This window comes from Erpetoichthys calabaricus, chromosome 14, assembly GCF_900747795.2.
Source record: "Erpetoichthys calabaricus chromosome 14, fErpCal1.3, whole genome shotgun sequence".
In the NCBI taxonomy this organism is placed as follows: Eukaryota; Metazoa; Chordata; class Cladistia; order Polypteriformes; family Polypteridae; genus Erpetoichthys; species Erpetoichthys calabaricus.
Window position 1 is genome coordinate 22,679,992 of NC_041407.2, and position 21,589 is coordinate 22,701,580.

At 42.5% G+C, this 21,589-nt stretch overlaps 1 protein-coding gene across 1 annotated transcript in view; it reads left to right on the forward strand.

Annotated features, from left to right (window-relative positions):
* The window catches only part of ankfn1 (ankyrin repeat and fibronectin type III domain containing 1), a 514,783-nt gene that overhangs the window by 456,274 nt on the left and 36,920 nt on the right, over nucleotides 1–21,589 (forward strand). The window contains exon 12 of the mRNA XM_028818514.2: nucleotides 20,493–20,592. Coding sequence (XP_028674347.2) covers nucleotides 20,493–20,592 — 100 coding nt within the window. The remainder of the gene's footprint in view (nucleotides 1–20,492; nucleotides 20,593–21,589) is intronic.

The window sequence follows — 21,589 nt, forward strand, 5'->3', positions numbered from 1 at the left end:
AAAATTAAATACGACTGCAAAGGGTTAAGGTGTTATTGTGTGGTGAAGTGGTTAAGGCTTTGGACTACAAATCCGGGGGGTTGTGGGTTCAAACCCTGTTACTGATGGTGTGTGACTATAAGCAAGTCACATGACCTGCCTGTGCTCAATTGGAAGACCAAAAGAAATGTAACCAATCGTATGCCTTGCATAAAGCCATCAGCCGAATAAGTAAAGGCAAATTTATTTGAAACCGAAACTTGTGTTTGTGTGGTGGTGTCTGAGGTTTGGGGTGCTGCAACGCCCCCTACTGGTCACAACTGCTAATCATAAATGAAAGAAATAGTAACATATACTGATAAATCAAAAATGTACAACAAAGACACAAAACAAGCATTTGAACCCCAGCCAGGATATGACACAGGGATTGACTAATTATTTAACAAGTGTGAAAGGAAACGCCTTGACACGGGAAAAAGGTTAAACTTAAATAAGGCTGCAAAGAAATGAAAATTGGTAGTACAGTTGTGTACAGGTTGAGTCCAAAACAGAATTGAGTTGACAGGCGAAAGATGACTGGTATTTAAGGCAAATTGGCGGACATGATGTCAGAGGGGGGGTGGAACCGGAAGTGATGTCAGAGGGCCCGGAAACAGAAGTGACGTCATCAGGCCCCCGATCCAGGCAGAATTTCCCGTGTTTGGTCTGCAGGAATAAAAGAGAGAGGTTTACTGCACCCTGCCTCCCCTTAACTTGGCGTGGAATTACAGTCTTTTTGGTCCTTTTAGCTGCCTCCCACGCGCACGTGTGTGACACAAGTCATCCAGTTTATTAATGTGAGATTAAATATTGCAAGCGCTAAGGGGAGCCGCAGAGCTCCAAACCCCAAACATGAATGCACAAAACAGTCCCGGGTTCAAATAAAGGGGTGTTTATTACAAAATACCTTGCATGACGATGGCTAAACAGGGTGTCTCTTCTTTTCTCCTTCTCTTTCTCTCGCTCTCAATCCACACTGCTACTCCTCCAGTCTACTTCTCTCTCTCTCAATCCTCCAGTCGAGTGTTACCTATCTCCGCTCCCAGCTTCCACTCCTCAAGCCATGGAAGTGGGCTCCTTTTATGTTGGTCCAGGGAGTACTTCTGGTGACGTGATAGGACCGGTTGGAAATACATCCGGGTCATAAGAAAGCTTACAGGGCTGCCGGTCTGAACTCCAGTTCCCATGCAGCCTTGCAGGTGTCCAAACTGGGACTCTGTATGAGGGACACTGCCACCTATTCTAGTGGGGCAGGGGGGTGAACTGCTCCCTGTTGTCCTCTCTTGCCAGTTCTTCCCTATTTGAATGGGAAGGTGTCCCAGCCGGGCATTGCCATTATTTAGTCCGTCCTTCCATTATGATAAGGATTCCACTTCCATCTTGGGCGGGATGGCTGCCATCCTCTGGGGCATCTACAATAGATAATCATGAAACCACACTAAGCCAGGAAATGGACGTGACAATAACATTTCAGCCAGCCATGTCAACATTTAACACTAGAATTACCAGAGCCTACGAAAAAACTCGTAGATCCGTCCCACCTTAAATCGCTTCACAATTCTCCATCAGCGTCTTTTGTCCTGTAAATGTGTTGATAAGCTGCAAGCAGCCTACTATCACATCCCCCACTGCCGCACAGTTTTCTCAGCTCAAATCTGTTTACTTGCGTGTCAGTTGCTTGGAGTTGTATAGAGTGAGAAGTCAAGCAAAATGACACCTTTTATAAATATTATATTGTTATTTGGAACATGCATTTCGTGTGTGTTCCATGTCTACAACAATCTATGTAAACGCATAGTTAAAACAAATGTTTTTCATGTTTTAGTAGTAATTGACAAAATGTAGACATATAGTTTATAAAGTGTGAAGCCTAAAGTCCAAATATCAAAGGAACACTTTCACAACAGGTACAAATATAACAGAACAAATGCACTCAGTCAGTCTGTAACAGCCGGTGTAAATGTGTGATACTTGTAAAGGTTAGCTTTGTTTTGTTTTGTTTTGTTTTTTATTCAGTGTCATTCTCTGTCGCGTTCATGATTCCACCCTAACACTATAACGCTACAGCTCGCATGTTATTTATCTGGATCACATAAAGACGCACTATAGCTCGCTAGTTATTTATTTGGATCACATAAAGACACGCTATAGCTCAAATGTTATTTATTTGGATCACATAAAGACGCGCTATAGCTCGCTATAGCTCAAATGTTATTTATTTGGATCACATAAAGACGCGCTATAGCTCGCATGTTATTTATTTGGATCACATAAAGACGCGCTATAGCTCGCATGTTATTTATCTGGATCACATAAAGACGCACTATATCTCGCTAGTTATTTATTTGGATCACATAAAGACACGCTATAGCTCGCTATAGCTCAAATGTTATTTATTTGGATCACATAAAGACGCGCTACAGCTCGCATGTTATTTATCTGGATCACATAAAGACGCGCTATAGCTCGCATGTTATTTATTTGGATCACATAAAGACGTGCTATAGCTAGCATGTTATTAATTTGGATCACATAAAGACGCGCTATAGCTCGCTAGTTATTTATTTGGATCACATAAAGACACGCTATAGCTCGCTATAGCTCAAATGTTATTTATTTGGATCACATAAAGACGTGCTACAGCTCGCATGTTATTTATCTGGATCACATAAAGACGCGCTATAGCTCGCTAGTTATTTATTTGGATCACATAAAGACACGCTATAGCTCGCTATAGCTCAAATGTTATTTATTTGGATCACATAAAGACGCGCTACAGCTCGCATGTTATTTATCTGGATCACATAAAGACGCGTTATAGCTCGCTAGTTATTTATTTGGATCACATAAAGACGCACTATAGCTTGCTATAGCTCAAATGTTATTTATTTGGATCACATAAAGACGCACTATAGCTTGCTATAGCTCAAATGTTATTTATTTGGATCACATAAAGACATGCTACAGCTCGCATGTTATTTATTTGGATCACATAAAGACACGCTATAGCTCGCTACAGCTCAAATGTTATTTATTTGGATCACATAAAGACGTGCTACAGCTCACATGTTATTTATTTGGATCACATAAAGACGCGTTATAGCTCGCTAGTTATTTATTTGGATCACATAAAGACCCGCTATAGCTCGCTACAGCTCAAATGTTATTTATTTGGATCACATAAAGACGTGCTACAGCTCACATGTTATTTATTTGGATCACATAAAGACGCGTTATAGCTCGCTAGTTATTTATTTGGATCACATAAAGACCCGCTATAGCTCGCTATAGCTCAAATGTTATTTATTTGGATCACATAAACACGTGCTATAGCTCGCTATAGTTCAAATGTTATTTATTTGGATCACATAAAGACACGCTATAGCTCGCTATAGCTCAAATGTTATTTATTTGGATCACATAAAGACGCACTATAGCTTGCTATAGCTCAAATGTTATTTATTTGGATCACATAAAGACGCACTATAGCTTGCTATAGCTCAAATGTTATTTATTTGGATCACATAAAGACATGCTACAGCTCGCATGTTATTTATTTGGATCACATAAAGACACGCTATAGCTCGCTACAGCTCAAATGTTATTTATTTGGATCACATAAAGACGTGCTACAGCTCACATGTTATTTATTTGGATCACATAAAGACGCGTTATAGCTCGCTAGTTATTTATTTGGATCACATAAAGACCCGCTATAGCTCGCTACAGCTCAAATGTTATTTATTTGGATCACATAAAGACGTGCTACAGCTCACATGTTATTTATTTGGATCACATAAAGACGCGTTATAGCTCGCTAGTTATTTATTTGGATCACATAAAGACCCGCTATAGCTCGCTATAGCTCAAATGTTATTTATTTGGATCACATAAACACGTGCTATAGCTCGCTATAGTTCAAATGTTATTTATTTGGATCACATAAAGACACGCTATAGCTCGCTATAGCTCAAATGTTATTTATTTGGATCACATAAAGACGTGCTACAGCTCACATGTTATTTATTTGGATCACATAAAGACACGCTATAGCTCGCTACAGCTCAAATGTTATTTATTTGGATCACATAAAGACGCGCTATAGCTCGCATGTTATTTATTTTGCAAACACTACACCTTCCAGATCTAAACACTAGCGTGGTATATGTGCCCAAAAATAGTCTAACTGCATTCTCGTACCATTGCTCGCATACTGAAGTGTCAGCAGGTATTTTTCGTGACATTACACGTGTAATTTGTGAGCATGTCTTTGACGATCAAACAGAGGAAGCTCTGCAGTTCGCTTGTGACTTTATGCTGTAGATCTGGATCTTACATACAAATGACGGTGCATGTGCTCAAAACATTAACAATTATATGTTACTTACATAAAAGCCAGAGTTAATGTTATTTACCTATTTATCTTGAGTTATTTACTTACATGACGAGGGTTCTACATCGGATCAAGAATGTACTTTTGCCATCGCTGTACTTTGTATATGTACATGGGAAGCTCTGCATTGGTGATTCTATGCTGTAGGAAGTAAGTAAATAAATAAATGTAAATAGGTAAATCGAATGTTATTTACCTTGAGTTATTTACTTACATGACGACGGTTCTACATCGGATCTGGCTTTTATGTAAGTAACATATAAATGTTAATGTTTTGGGCACATGCTTTGTATGTAAGAGCCAGATCTACAGCGTAAAAGTATCTATCTATCTATCTATCTATCTATCTATCTATCTATCTATCTATCTATCTATCTATCTATCTATCTATCTATCTATCTATCTATCTATCTATCTATCTATCTAAAGTCACGAGTGCAGAGCTTCCCATGTACATATACAAAGTGCAGCGATGGCAAAAGTGCATTCTTGATCCGATGTAGAATCGTCGGCATAAGTTGAGTGTACCTCTGTTATAGTGCATCTATGTGAAAACAGCAGTGTCAAATGCGGGGTTAAGGGGGAGGGGGGCGGGGATGTGTGTTGAAGGGGGGCGCGGGGAGTTGGGAACGTGAACGTGGCTGAGAGAATAACAGAATTGAAAAAAACAAAGCTAACCTTTACAAGTATCATAAATTACACCGGCTGTTACAGACTGGAATCAAATGTATGTTTTTATTCTAAAATAGTAAGAATATGAGCATACTCAGTTCTTAAAACGGACTAGCCCGGGATCGAACCCGCAAAGCTTTGATTACAAGTCAGTAGCTGATACCATTGCACCACCAAATCTCTCATTCCATTTCTGTGTCAATGTCACAGGTAAACGCAGGTTGTTTTTCTGCGGTTATATTTTTGAATAAAAGCACATTTGTTCTGTTATATTTGTACCTTTTGTGAAAGTGTTTCTTTGATATTTGGAATTCAGGCTTCACACATTATACACTTCACGTCTACATTTTGTCAATTATTACTAAAACATGAAAACGTTTCTGTTTTAACGATGTATTTACATAGATCGTTGTAGACACGGAACACACATGAAATGCATGTGTTCCAAATAACGATATACTGTAGTACAGTATTTATAAAAGGTGTCATTTTGCTTGACTTCTCACTCTATACAACTCCAAGCTACTGACACGCAGGTAAACAGACTTGAGCTGAGAAAACTGTGCGCCAGTGGGGGATGTGATAGCAGACTGCTTGCTGTTTGCTGCTTATCAACACATTTACAGGACAAAAGACGGTGATGGAGAAGTGTGAAGCGATTTAAGGTGGGACAGATCAACGAGTTTTTTCGTAGGCTCTGGTAATTCTAGTGTTAAAAAGCATGTCAATAATTGAGTTCTTACCTTAAGCTGGGTGAAGCTGGGCACTTCTGAAACTTAATGAAAGAGAACAAGTCATGCTTCTGGAGTGCCCTGCTTAATGAGTCAGTAAAGCGTCTGGGGGTCCTTAAGCTGGCTTGGGCTGAAACCACAATCCCACTATATTTACTTTGAATAAGGGTGTGGGTGGAACTTACTTGATGCCATGTTTATCTCCGCTTTATAATTTTTTTTTAATTAAGTGAGAGGTATTACTATAAATATACTTCAGCCTGCAGTGCTATCTCACTGAGAATGGCGTGACTTGGTTCTCTGGTTTATGTTTTGTGAGGAAATGAATATAAAAATAAGGTGTTAACCGTCCAAGGAGAAAAAAGAATAAAAAATAATTAAAAAAAATAATAATAATAATAAACCTTAAAGAGTGTTGGTAGACTCAGCTGGGGCTTCGGTGCCTCCTAAACTGTACCCTGTTCATGACAAGCAATGAAAATGTTTATCTGCCGATCGAGTCGGGCCTGTAAAAGCGTCTAGAATTCGTCTATTCAGTTTCATGTTGTTGTAACTTGCTGGCAAGGCCTTTCCCTTTGCCCAGTTTGAAACCACAAATTCGTACGTATTTATTTATCGAAGCATTTGCAAATCTCTGGTGGACCCTTTGGAGTGCAGAATACTTTAATCTGGTCTTTTTATCTGTAAAGACCTGACTGCGCTCCCGATTACTGCGGTGACAGAAGATGAATGAATTCCACAGACGGACATTAGGCTTGGATATCAAAGAGTCAACGAAGGGCAGCGTGGCATATGTCAGTGTAGTGAATGCCAATGCTACTACCCATGCTAAGGACAGACCGCCTGGTCCTAAGTGGTCACACTCCAAGAGGAACCGTTCCACACAGACAGCCCTATTGTCAACCTTTTAGATCTCTTTCTTCTGCCTTTTGCATGATCAACCACCCTGTTTGACCTTGGCATCATCGAGACTGCTTTCAGGTGGTCTGAGCCCTACCTCTACGGGAGATCCTACTGCGTCTCCTGGCAAGGAGAGATGTCAAAGCCATAATGGGGCTCCCCAAGGTTCAGTGCTGGGTTCTTTCTATACACACATCCTGACTAGGCCTTATCATCCTCTCCCAAGGTTTCTCATATTAGTTCTATGCCCACGATACTCAGATGTGCCTGTTGTTAACTGCAGAGGACCACATGGTATCACCTACAGTTTCCGTATGTCTCGCCAATATTTCAACCTGGATGACAAAACATCATCTCTAACTCAAGACAGACCTTCTTGTTATCCCAGCCCGTCTCTCTATTCAACACCCCTTCTCTGTTCAGGTTGGCTCACCTGAGAAACCAGTATGCAACCTTGGAGTGGCGACTCTTGTGGACCACCGCGGGGGCACCAGTTGCCCCTCCCCCAACACAGACAGTTTTATGTTTTGCTTTTCTTCAGTGGGGAAACACCTTCCCCCGTTTCCCACCTAAATAGCACAGACACAAGCAGAACAAACACACTTCAGCCCAAAACCCTTTTCTTCTTCTTTGTTTCTCTGTTGTCAACACTTCTCCTGGCAAGCTTTGTTCCCTTCCACCCGAATCTTTCACTTGGAGTAGTGGCTGCTGGATCCTTTTATAAGACACCCAGAAGTGCTCCAGGTGCTTGTTGACCAACTTCTAGCAGCGCTTCTGGGTGTGGTGGAAGCGCTGCAACCCAGGGCTCAGCACTAACTACAGTACTCCCTGGCTGCTGCTATGGACCCCAACGGGGCTGCACCAAACTCAAACTCCCATGGAGCCCTGCGGGAATCTGAGGTACCACCTAGAGCTCTGGGGGAGGTAATGTACTCCCCAGGTCCTTCCAGCATTGAGGCATCCCGACGTGGGCAAGGGCCTCGGCCGTACATCACACTCTGTACAGTATCCAGAACATCAGAGTATGCAGGCAGCTTCTGGTCCAGGCTTTGGTCTTGTCATGTCTGAACTACTGCAGTTCTCTTCTGTCACCAGGTCACCAGGCTGCTGCAGAGGATTCAAAATGCAGTAGCAAGTCTGGTTCAAGGTTGACTGACCTGCACCATCACAATTTGGCAGTAGTGGTAGGATGAGCCAAGGAAATTGGGAACAAAGACTGGAAGGAATCAGCATGTGGGTTAGGTGCAGACTGACCCCCGCCATCACATTTTGGTGGCAGCGGTGGGATGAGCCGAGGCAGTGGGGAACGAAGACTGGAAGGAATCAGCATGTGGGTTAGGTGTTTGACTTTTAAAAGAACCCACGGGACTCAAGCCGGAGGAGGACGTTTGTAGAATTGAAGTTTTTGATGGATTTTTGATTTCCTAGGCTCATCCCTCAGTTACATTACAGATGGTGGCACATTCAAGAGGCTTCCTGGACGGACCTGGTAGTGTGGGGATGACCCGCACCATCACAAGCACATGTCACTCCACTTTTCATATCACTACATTGTTTCCGTGTAGGAGCACATAGTAAGTTCAAATCCTTGCTGCTTGCCTACAGAGCAGTAGACAGGTCAGCACCTACATGTACATATGGAGACACTTGTGAGGTCCTCTGCTCCTTCTTGACCACTCAGGTCTGTTAATGGTGATGCCATCTCTACATGGTTTCAAATCTCAGTCCACACTCTTTTCTTGTGTAGACTCATAGTCATTCCATTCAAAACTTGGAATCCCTCATTGTGCTCAAGAAGCGCCTGAAGATCCTCTTGTTTGATGAATTTCTGTAGGTTTTCCTAACTTTAAAATTGTGACTCACTTGCAATTTTGTTCTGAGCTCTTCAGTCATGATGCTCAATTTTGTAACCATGTCCTGTAACACTTGTTCCCAAAAAGTCTCCTGACATCGTTTGCTCAATCTCTTTTGTAAGTCGCTTTGGATAAAAGTGTCTGCTAAGGAAAGAACTGGAAATGGACATGGTGTTCCTCGAAGGTATACTGATCCTGTTGTTTGCCTGCTTTATGTTTGATACGGTTTTGGAGTGAATCTTTATTTGACACCAGTTCACACCACCATGAGACACTTTAATACTTCATAGGAAGAAAAATGTGAGGCTTGAATATACAATTGAAGGTCTGAAAATCGAGAGTACACCTTATGAGAAGGATTTAGGAGTCGTAGTGGACTCTAAGCTATCAACTGCCAGATGGTGTTCAGAAGCCATTAAGGAGGCTAACAGAATGTTAGGTTATATAGCGCCTTGATGTGTGGAGTACAAGTCCAAGGAGGTTCTGCTCAACCTATATAACACACTGGTGATGCCTCATCTGCAGTCCTGTGTGCAGTTTGGGTCTGCAGGCTACAAAAAGGACATTGCAGCACTAGAAAAGGTCCAGAGAAGAGCAACTAGGTTAATACCAGGGCTACATGGGATGAGTTATGAGTTAAGATTAAAAGAGCTGAGCATTTACAGGAGATTTAGAGAAGACCTGACTGAAGTGTTTAAAATGATGAAGAGAATTAGTCCAGTGGATCGAGACGGTGACTTTAAAATGAGTTCATCAAGAGCACAGGGACACAACTGGAAACTTGTGAAGGGTAAATTTCACACAAACATTAGGAAGATTTTCTTCACACAGACAGCCACAGACACACAGAATAAGTGACAGAGTAGTGTGGTGGACAGGAGGACTTTAGGGACTTTCAAAGCTCAACACTTAGAGGAATGAAGGTGATAGGACTGACAAGCCTTGTTGGGCTGTATGGCCAGGTCTCATCCAGATTGTTCTAATGTTCTAATGAAACAGTAACATTTATCTTTTAAATTGAAACCCTTCAGCCTACTGAGTTTAGTTGTTGGTCAGACATACTTTTCACTTTATTCCCATAGGAGTAACGGAATCGAAGACAGATATTTTGAATGCTGGTTTGCTTGGGTGTGTGTCTTGGTGCTTTGGTCCTCTTGTTACATCGAAAACAAGAAGGTGAGGGTCAGGTCAGGATCTGTGTCTAAGGTTAGCGTGCCTTATGGTGATCCACCATCTACCACCATATTCGGTGTTGGTTTGTGCCTTGTGCCCAAGCCCTGTGAGATCTCCTCCAACTCCTCATGGCTTTTCATTACAGGTTAGGAACACAGATGAATGCATTTCAACTCCGTTAGTATTCATTTCCAATTTCTTTTGAGCTATCATTTACAGACGCACCTATTAAAACATCTGCTAGCTTTTTTAACCACCAAAATATCGTCTTTTTTTTTATATTTTTCATGTTTGCTTCCAATATTCTCCATGCTCTAAGAGGTGCTCTTACACCCTGAGTGGCCCAGTATTGGGCTAAGCATCCATCCATCCATTAACCATAACTTCAGGGTTATGGGGGTCTACTGGAGCCAATTCCAGCCAACACAGTACGCAAGGCAGGAAACAAACCCCGGGCAGGGTGCCAGCCCACTGCAGGGCATACACATACACACACACTCCAGGGACAATTTAGAATTGCCAATGCACCTAACCTGAACGTCTTTGGACTGTGGGAGGAAACCGGAGCACCTGGAGGAAACCCACACAGACACGGGGAGAACATGCAAACTGAAGCGAACCCAGGTCTCCTTACTGCGAGGCAGCAGCGCTTCCCCCTGGGCTGAGCAATCATTTCAAAATCTTTGGCCACATTATTCAAGTGAACTATGCCATAGACCGACCCAAAAAAATGCCTCATTTGCAAGTGATCGGTGTCAACTTCACACTCCTAGTAATCAAGTTGTTACAATATTTACATTTCACTTTTATTTTGGTATGAAATAATAATAATAACTCTTTACATTTATATAGAACTTTTCTCACTACTCCAAGTGCTCTCCACGCAGGGAGAACCCGGGACATGAACCCATGATCCCCTAACTGAGGAGGCAGCAGTGCTACCACTGTGCCCACCTGTGGTGTTTAATAAGAAGTCACAAAAAAATATTTGAAAAAAATCGCAGTAATTACTCTGTATTTGTTATGCTGGAGCCAATCCCAGCAAACACAGGGCACAAGGCAGGAACCAATCCCAGGCAGGGTGCCAACCCACTGCAGGACACACACAAACACACACACACACACACACACACACACACACACACACACACACACTAGGGCCAATTTAGAATCGCCAATCCACCTAACATGCATGTCTTTGGACTGTGGGAGGAAACCCACACAGACACGGGGAGAACATGCAAACTTCACGCAGGGAGGACCCAGGAAGTGAACCTGGGTCTCCTTACTGCGAGGCAGCAGCGCTAAAATGTATTATTATTATTATTATTGCTCAAAGTAGAGCACCATAAATTATTATTGCACCTGTTAATGAATAGTACATCACATATTATATATTATATTACACTAGGGGGCTCCGCCCCCTGCTCGCTTCGCTCGTCAACCCCTGGTCTTGGGTAACCCGAAATAGATTTGAAAGAGATTATTGTCAGCGTAACCCGAAATACATTGATGAATGTATGCGATATGTGCCTGCATTGCTTGCGGCATTTCAGACGCACGCTGTAAGCGCATGCGTTCATTGATTATATCCAGGCGGGCTCGTGTTTTTATCTTAGTTTGTATCTCAGTTTGTATCTCAGTATGTCAGCTGTGGTCTTTCATTTTGAACCCATGCCTGCTTTGCTTCCGCAGTTTCTGACGTGCGTTGTAGGCGTCTATGTACATTGTATTTGTTCATGCGGAGCTGTTTGGTTTTGGAGCCGAGACAGTTTTGCTTCCACGGTTTCAGACGCGCGTTGTAGGCGCCTACGTCTATTGTTGTTATCCATGCGGGCTCACTTTTGTAGCTCCGTTAGTCGAGCTGGATCGTTTTGGAGCCGTGACCGTGACTCCATTAGTTATCCGTTGTCTACCGTTAGTAATATGGATAATTGCACTTACTGTTTATACGGAGCGTTTTCTGTGGTTGTACTGTTAATAATGCATCACTGTAATGTGATTCACATATGCTATATGGTTTGGACGTGTGAGGATGCCGTACGTCTAATACGGAGAGTTCGTTTATTCTCATTACCCGGACCATGCTGTGTAGTGTGGACGTTTAGTTCAGAAGCGCGTTGTAGGCGCCTGGGCCTTTTGTACTTTCTCGCACCTTCCGTACTATTTTTGTGGAACTTTGTGAACTCCGTAGTGTCTTACGTGTGACTCTGGGGTGCAGTGCAGAATCCTCTTTTCTGTGTGGCTGTGTCGTTAGTCGTTAGCTATGGGCGCGTTGTTGCTTCATGTCCTATTCAGAAGCACGTTTTGGACGCCTGCGCCTTTCGTACTTTCCCGCGCCTTCCGTACTATCTTTGTGGACCTGTGTGGCCTCCGTAGCCTCTTCCGTTTGACTCTGGGGTGCAGCGCAGAATCCTCTTTTTTGTGTGGCTGTATCGTTACTTGTTAGCTATTGGCGCGTTGTTGCTTCATTTCTCATTCACGTTAGTTGAGCTCTTTCATTTTTGGGCCGTGACTCCTTCGTTCGCGGTGGATAAGACTTCGCTTGCGGTTTATGAGACGCGCGCTGTAGGCGCCTGCACAGTACGTCTCATGGTCCCATCGCCGTGTACCTGCGTCCGTATCCGGTTTATTCTCGGTTAGTAATATGGATTAGTATATTGCACATTACCAATATAGCTTATTGCACATGTTCAATTATAAATGATCTCAGACTGAGGAGATTCAGAGTTCAGAAAGTTTATGGCAGATGGGAAAAAGCTATTTTTTAGTCTGTTTGTTTGTGCATACACAGATTGACCGAAAGCGTCTGCCTGACAGGAGGAGCTCAAATAAAGAATTTCCAGGATGAGAATGTTTTTGGCCCTTCTCACACAGCGAGTCTTATACGAGAGTTCGAGTGATGGCAGTTCAGTCCCAATAATGGCCTCTGCTGTGTTTACGACCCACTGCAGGGCTTCTTTAGCAGCTTTGGTGCAGCTGTCGTACCTGCATAGGCCATCATGCAGTTAGTTAAGATGCTCTCTATAGTGCATCTATAGAAATTATCCTTCCTTAGCTTCCTGAGAAAATAGAGGCGTTGTTGTGCTTTGCCTATTATAGCCAAGTTGTTATCAGCCCAGGACAGGTCCTCTGAGATGGTGACTCCTCGAAACTTAAAGCTGGGAACTCTCTCCACAGCATCTGCATTGATTGTTATCGGACTGTGATTGGTCTTTTTAGTGGTCCTAAAGTCCAGAATGACTTCTTTAGTCTTTTTTGGTATTTATGACCAGATTGTTGGTGTTGCACCATGCTGTCAGATTCTGAACCTCTTCCCTATATGCAGCTTCATTGTCTGTTACAAGCCAGATGACAGTCGTATCATCCGCAAATTTAACAATAATGTTTGATTGGTGGATGAATTGACAGTCACGGTTGAAGAGTGCATAGAGAAGGGGACTTAGTACACATCCTTGCGGCACACCAGTACTCAGGGCAGTGGCGTAGATAGGGGTGGGCGGAGGGGGCGATCCATCCCGGGCAGCACATTGTTTGGGGGCGGCATTATTGGCCAAAACGCTCGGAACACTTCACTTGTAAGCAGCAGGGTTCGGAAAAATATCGCTCATGAATGACACAAATGCTTCAAAAATCATTTTCAGACAGTCCTTCTGTGACGGCATCAGACACGGCAGTTGAAATTTATGAGGCAATAACAAAAATAAACAGAAACATTACACCGATAATAATTTATAGGAAGATAAACAACTAATTCACAATGTATAATTTCGTTTCGTTATCAATCTGAATGCGTTCTTGCTCATCCCCACCTATCACTCGTACACCACACCGGTTCTGGTTTTCGCAGCGTAATTATATTAAACTAATAATCAGAACACGGCTTATCAGTGCGTCTATACTATATTCTTGACTAGTTGATGCTTATAAATATATGTGAAAAAATATTGCCGTTTCTTTGCATATAAATAAATCTATGCAAAATGTATCTTAATTTTTCTCTGTGCGTCATTTTAATTTTCTATTTAAATAGGTTAACATATTCAGATACGTTGGAGGGCGGCAAATTGAAGCCCCGCCCCACCCTGAGTGGCTCGAACTCGAGCTACGCCACTGACTCAGGGTTAGGGTGGAGGATGTGTGTTTGCCCATCCTGACAGACTGGGGGCGGTTGGTGAGAAAATCCAGTAAGCAGTTGCATATGGACGGAGCAAGTCCTAGTGCTTAGAGTTTTTTGATCAGCTGGTTAGGTATGACGGTATTAAATGCACCTTCCTACCTTGGCTGTCATGAGTTTCATACAGTTTGACATGTGTCCATTTGCTACTGTAACAAATTCCATATTAAAAGCTATTAACATTCAGCCGTATAGAGATATGAAACAGAATCCAAAAACATCTGTTGACGACTTTTTCTCAATGAGCCTTTTGTCTGGAATCCATCCATTTTCCAACCCGCTGAATCCAAACACAGGGTCACGGGGGTCTGCTGGAGCCAATCCCCACCAACACAGGGCACAAGGCAGGAACCAATCCCGGGCAGGGTGCCAACCCACCGCAGGACACACACAAACACACCGGGGCCAATTTAGAATCGCCAATCCACCTAACCTGCATGTCGGGAAGAACATGCAAACATAACGTAGGGAGGACCCGGGATGCGAACGCAGGTCCCCAGGTCTCCCAACTGCAAGGCAACAGCGCTACCCACTGCGCCACCATGCCACCCCTTTGTCTGGAATGTATAAAAATATTTTGCTGCTCCCTTCCTGTCATCCTTGGTCAAATTCCATTCGAATAACAGACAGACAATGAAAAACAATTAAGCAGCCACTAAATTGTTCAGCATGCAAAAAAAGATTGGGGTAAATGTGGCCAAATCCAGGTGTGCAAAGCTTGTAGAGCCTTACCAAGAAGACTCAAAGCTGCAATTGTTGCCAAATGGGGCTTCTGTAAAGGGTCTGAATGCTTGTAGAAGCGACAGATTTCAGTTTTTCATTTTTTCTTTTTTTTTACAAAAACATGTTTTCATTTTGTCATTGTGGGTTGTTGAGGGGAGTTTAATGGGGGGACGTAGCAAACTGATCCATTTAAAATTAAATAAAGTGGTGCAGAGAGTGAAGGGCTCTAGAGACTTTTTGAATCTACGGATAATGCAAAGATAAAGTTTTGAAAATGATCCCATACGTGATATTTACTGGTGAAGTGGATTATTTTACCCTCCGACCACTTACACCATCTCATTGAGTTAAGCTATAGATTACCAACAGAAACATTGCAGCCCTTTAGGGAAATACAAACACGAGGACACAAGGCACGGTTTTTCTGGTAGAAACTGAGAAGGGCTTGTTGTTGGGAGTGGATATAGAAAGCCGTTGAAAAGGTTGCCAAGATTGAGAGCTGGTGCTTATTCATTTTACACTTTAGCGGGACACTAGATGTCATTTAAGTTGGCAGTGAATGGACATTACTGTATGTTTGTTCTTGTTTTTTCCTTTCATGCCTTTTCTTCTGCAGCGTCCCCTTCATCTTTTCCATTAAACACTGTGAAATGATGCTGAAGGATAGGCGTGGGGAGGGGGGGCCAGTATAGAACGTTCATTCCGTTTTTGTTTTTTTTTTGCTATCCAAGCCAGAAATATGGATATCTGTTGCGATGAGACAAAAATTACACAGGAATTTGTAAAAAGGACATGTCTTGCTGTGTCTAATCATTTGGAAAAACCCACATGACTCAGCAGAACAAAGTCTCCCCTTGATCTGCGCAGAGCAGGGCTACGGCAGCATGGCGAAATTACAGAGATTACATGTTTCTGACAACAGCGCCAATTATATCAACCGTTTTTCAGCGCAATTAATTGTTCTGTCTGCCTCACTGTTTGCCTGAAAGTAATCGTGTGACGCTCAATTTGAGTAAGAGTCCGTCTGAAGATTGGCATCACTGAAATGCGGGCATTCGGGATCACAGCAGCTGCACGACATCCGCTTAAGCGCTAAGTGATAACTGCCGGCACAGGACCGCCTGGTTGCAGTGAACCCTGGAGGACAATTTCATTTCGGTGCAGTGCGGGTGATCATCATGTATTTTGAGAATTTTTCCCTACATTAATCATTCAGCAAAGCTGTTTTGATTCTGGGATGTCAAGCGTACGATGAAAAACTTTTTCTCAAAAGGCATTTGTTATGCAACATTCCTTTTTTGTTTCTTGTTTGTTTCCTTGGTGGCAGAACCCCCAGAGGTTGGGGGAGGTGTGATCTTAACAGTGACCTCCAAGAGGAGATCTGATCTGATCTGATGGGACATTCGACAGGCAGCTGAGACTTGGCAGACATTCAATTGAAAGGGTTCAGCCCTGCGACATGTTAGAAACTGAGCTTTGGAAACGAGAGACTTCAGATTGGAAGAAACTGCTCAGTGGAATCAATATACATCTAAAATGCTGAGGTCTGTCTGTCTGTCGCGAGATTATGTGCAAACTACTCGGGCTAGAACCTCGATCTTGGTCTTGATGGAAAGCTTATGACAAGATCAGTCCTGACAATTCAAAACATTTGAGGTGGTGGACACCATGGAAAGCTCTGCAGTATATAATGGCAAAGCAATGGGCAAATGAAGCCTCGGAGTGGGAAGAGAAAGAAGATCAACGACATCTGCTGAGTGTCAAGCAAATAACACAGGCTGATTATGTGATAAAGAACACCATGAAAGGAAGAAGAAGAAGAAGAGAGTGTCAGGGACGCCTGTTTTTAATGTCATTTACTACTGTTGGGGGATTTTAAACCTTCAGCTTGTCCATGAGGTTCATTTGTTTTTGAAATATTGTTTTAATTTTGATTTTTCAATTTAGGTTATTATGTCACGGCCACACAAAATTGTGTGTTGTTTCAGAACACAGTCTATCTATCTATCTATCTATCTATCTATCTATCTATCTATCTATCTATCTATCTATCTATCTATTATATAGTGCCTTATATATCTATCTATCTCTATATAATATATAGTGCCTTACATATTTGTTTCAGAACACAGTCTATCTATCTATCTATCTATCTATCTATCTATCTATCTATCTATCTATCTATCTATCTATCTATCTATTATATAGTGCCTTATATATCTATCTATCTCTATATAATATATAGTGCCTTACATATTGTGGACTATGGCTGGCAGCTTATCCCAGCCAATACCCCCAAGCCGCCAGGTGGAGCACTTCCTGCAGCATGGAGATGCCCCGAATTCCAGCAGGGCATCATGGAACTTGGAGTTTTCCTTCACAGCCCTGCTGGATACCATGGGGGCCACCAGAGGATGCTGCAGGGAGGCTCAAGGACATGTATTATTTGTATAGCCCGGAAGTACTTCCCTGTCACGAGGACAGAAGAAATAAAGTACTTCCGGGCTGAAGAAAAATGAGGAGTTTTTACCTGACCCAGAAGTGCTGAATAATCACATGGACTGAGGGCTCAGAAGCACTTCCGGGTCATGGACTATAAAGGACTCTGGGAAATCCCAGACGGAGGAGCTGAGTCCGGAGGAAGGGTGGCAACAGGAGTGGAGGATTATTGATTATTGGGAATTGTATTGTTTGTTTATGAGTATTGTGGAGTGGAGGGTGCTTGGTGCACATTATTATTATAAAATAAAGCCATATTGGACTTTTATCTGGTGTCTGGCGTCTGGTCCGAGGGCTCAAAGGAGCGATAGCACCCCCAATCTGTCACAATATCTATCTATCTATTATATAGTGCCTTATATACAGTGCATCCGGAAAGTATTCACAGCGCATCACTTTTTCCACATTTTGTTATGTTACAGCCTTATTCCAAAATTGATTAAATTATTTTTATTCCTCAGAATTCTACACACAACACCCCATAATGACAACATGAAAAAAGTTTACTTGAGGTTTTTGCAAATTTATTAAAAATAAAAAAACTGAGAAATCCCATGTACATAAGTATTCACAGCCTTTGCTCAATACTTTGTCGATGCACCTTTGGCAGCAATTACAGCCTCAAGTCTTGTGGAATATGATGCCATAAGCTTGGCACACCTATCCTTGGCCAGTTTCGCCCATTCCTCTTTGCAGCACCTCTCAAGCTCCATCAGGTTGGATGGGAAGCGTCGGTGCACAGCCATTTTAAGATCTCTCCAGAGATGTTCAATCAGATTCAAGTCTGGGCTCTGGCTGGGCCACTCAAGGACATTCACAGAGTTGTCCTGAAGTCACTCCTTTGATATCTTGGCTGTGTGCTTAGGGTCGTTGTTCTGCTGAAAGATGAACTGTCGCCCCAGTCTGAGGTCAAGAGCGCTCTGGAGCAGGTTTTCATCCAGGATGTCTCTGTACATTGCTGCAGTCATCTTTCCCTTTATCCTGACTAGTCTCCCAGTTCCTGCCACTGAAAAACATCCCCACAGCATGATGCTGCCACCACCATGCTTCACTGTAGGGATGGTGCCAGGTTTCCTCCAAACGTGACACCTGGCACTCACACCAAAGAGTTCAATCTTTGTCTCATCAGACCAGAGAATTTTCTTTCTCATGGTCCGAGAGTCCTTCAGGTGCCTTTTGGTAAACTCCAGGTGGGCTGCCATGTGCCTTTTACTAAGGAGTGGCTTCTGTCTGGCCACTCTACCATACAGGCCTGATTGGTGGATTGCTGCAGAGATGGTTGTCCTTCTGGAAGGTTCTCCTCTCTCCACAGAGGACCTCTGGAGCTCTGACAGAGTGATCATCTGGTTCTTGGTCACCTCCCTGTTTAAGGCCCTTCTCCCCCGATCGCTCAGTTTAGATGGCCGGCCAGCTCTATGAAGAGTCCTGGTGGTTTTGAACTTCTTCCACTTACGGATGATGGAGGCCACTGTGCTCATTGGGACCTTCAAAGCAGCAGAAATTTTTCTGTAACCTTCCCCAGATTTGTGCCTCGAGACAATCCTGAATCGGAGGTCTACAGACAATTCCTTTGACTTCATGCTTGGTTTGTGCTCTGACTTGAACTGTCAACTGTGGGACCTTATATAGACAGGTGTGTGCCTTTCCAAATCATGTCCAATAAACTGAATTTACCACAGGTGGACTCCAATGAAGCTGCAGAAACATCTCAAGGATGATCAGGGGAAACAGGAGGCACCTGAGCTCAATTTTGAGCTTCATGACAAAGGCTGTGAATACTTATGTACATGTGCTTTCTCAGTTTTTTTATTTTAATAAATTTGCAAAAACCTCAAGTAAACTTTTTTCACGTTGTCATTATGGGGTGTTGTGTGTAGAATTCTGAGGAAAAAATTAATTTAATCCATTTTGGAATAAGGATGTAACATAACAAAATGTGGAAAAAGTGATGTGTTGTGAATACTTTCCGGATGCACTGTGTATATATATATCTATCGATTATATAGTGCCTTACATATCTATCTATCTATCTATCTATCTATCTATCTATCTATCTATCTATCTATCTATCTATCTATCTATCTATCTATCATTTATACTTTAAACATTTCATTTTTATAAAACTTTAATTTTTTTAACCCAGTTAAGATTGTTTTTAAACCCTTTTATAGTTACTATATATTTATATTCTGCGGAAGCCGGCCCGGACACAGACAGACGGACATGTTGACGTCACCCACAACACGTTTATTTACAGTCATATTTACACAAGTGCACCCCAAAACCCCCAAAAGTCCCCAAAGTCCAGGCCAACCTCGAATACCTTTCTCTTCAGGCTGCCTCCTCTCCTCTCCTCTCCACCTGAGCTCTGTCCTTCTCCTCATCCGACTCTCACTCTGAATGACTGGAGGCGGCCCTTTTTATATTCCCCCGGATGTGCTCCAGGTGATTCCCGGCAATCTTCCACCGACACGCTCCAGTGTGGCGGAAGTGCTGTCTGCATCTCCGGGTGTCCCTGCTTCTCTCCAGGGCTGCCAAGGCATCGGGGCGCCCCCCTGGTGGTGACCACGGGCCCCTACAGGGTCAAGCTTCAAAGCTCGGTACCTGTGGTCCCCAAAGCAACCAGGGCGGTCGCCCCCTCGTGATCTGGAGGAGGCGCAGTCCTCCTGGGCGTCCCGGCTGGGTACCACCCCCAGCCGCGTGCCACAATGCATTAACCCTTTAGTTAACGTACTGCAAAAATGCATCCACTACTTATGTCACAAGACCTTAGCCAAGGCTCCTTTTGGTTTCAGTGACACTTACAAAGCATCACTACAGCAGTTGCTCATCTCTACTGAAATGACTGCACTTTGAAATGGTCAGAAGTCTCTTAAGTGAGATGCATTTCTTTTGATATAGCATGCTTTAATATATGGCATGTGAATTCTATAAAAAATAAGTAATTTTACCAGAATATCAAATGCTATACTGCACAGAGATGAGTAGGCACTTTACTGATACCGTATAACCATAATTAAGACTAAAAGAAGCCTTTGTTAAGGTCTGGTAAAGTCACATAAAAGTAAATGGGTAATAAATGCATCTTTGCAGTTCCTGAACTGAAGTGTTACCCATACTACAAGATCCTGCTACTACAAGATACTACAAGGGTAATTCTAATGATCTGATCACAAAAAAGAAGGGAATAACTCCTCACCCTCCTCTAGTCAACAGTATGCAGTAGATTTTTCGATTTATAATTATTATCGTCAGAAACATTAAGAACATTAAACAAAGGGTGGCCTCGGTTCTGGCTGGTGGACATAGAGTATCTTGTAATGCAGGCTCCTTTTCTCTGCTATCCTCCTCAGAGCCATCCAAGGTGCAGAATCCAAGCCGCAAGCAGTCCGTGTCTAGAAGTCTGAAGCATCTTTTCCATTCTTCAAACAAGTTTGTGAAGATTTTAAAAAGGTGGGTGAGTGTGGACTTTTCATTAACCAAATCTCATCATTTCCTGTGCTTAAGTTCAATTTAAAACAAGTGGAAATTAAAGGTGTGGTGTGTAGGCGGGAAGAAAATTAGTAGAAACACAGGAGTAGTGGTGAGGAGGACTTTTTTAGAATTAGGTGGTTGGCCCCAGGGATTAGTGCTACAATGCTTTTATTTCTTTATTTATCTATTTATTTCTATATACATACACATATATATTGTGAAAGAATGAGTCTCAAAACATGAAAAAGGTTTGGGGCAGCCACCCTTATATTCTCCCTGGTTGCAAGAAGGGTATTCAAATAAGCGTAGAAGTGCTCTGGTTGAGTTCCAAGATTGAACTGAATCAGTAGTGACAAGATGGCAGCTTTAAAGGCAAAAACTGGAAGTGATGTCATCGAGGGCCAGAACTGGAAGTGACGTCAGTCTGGACGGTGGAAATGGAAGTGACATTGTTGATGTTAAATCAGGTAGGTTTTCCCATATTAGGCCTGCAGAGACAACAGATGCAGGTTTAACACACCCCACCAGGACCTCCACTTGGTCCATTCAGCTTCCTCCTAATCACATGTGTGTAACTACATGTATATGTGTATATACATACTGTATGCATATATATATATATATATATATATATATATATATATATATCTATTATAAAAGAAAATTTGAGACGAGACGAAACTATTTCCAAGAGATTTTTTCAAGTCCCACCTCTCAATCTCTTCACCATTTCAGGTTAATGGCCCACACCGACGGTCCTTTCACCTCTCATTCGTGTGAATGCTTTTGTCAGACACCGTTCTTGCGCTCTCAGCTCTTAAAAAATTTTGTTTTCCTCACTTTAAGTTCCCAATAAATTACTGTAGAAAGAAGGATGTATCGTAATATTATTACGTAATTTATGACTGAGTGATGGGCTATGCAATAAGACAAGATTAGTTGTATTCAAAATTGGTCGAACAATTCTGACATGTAA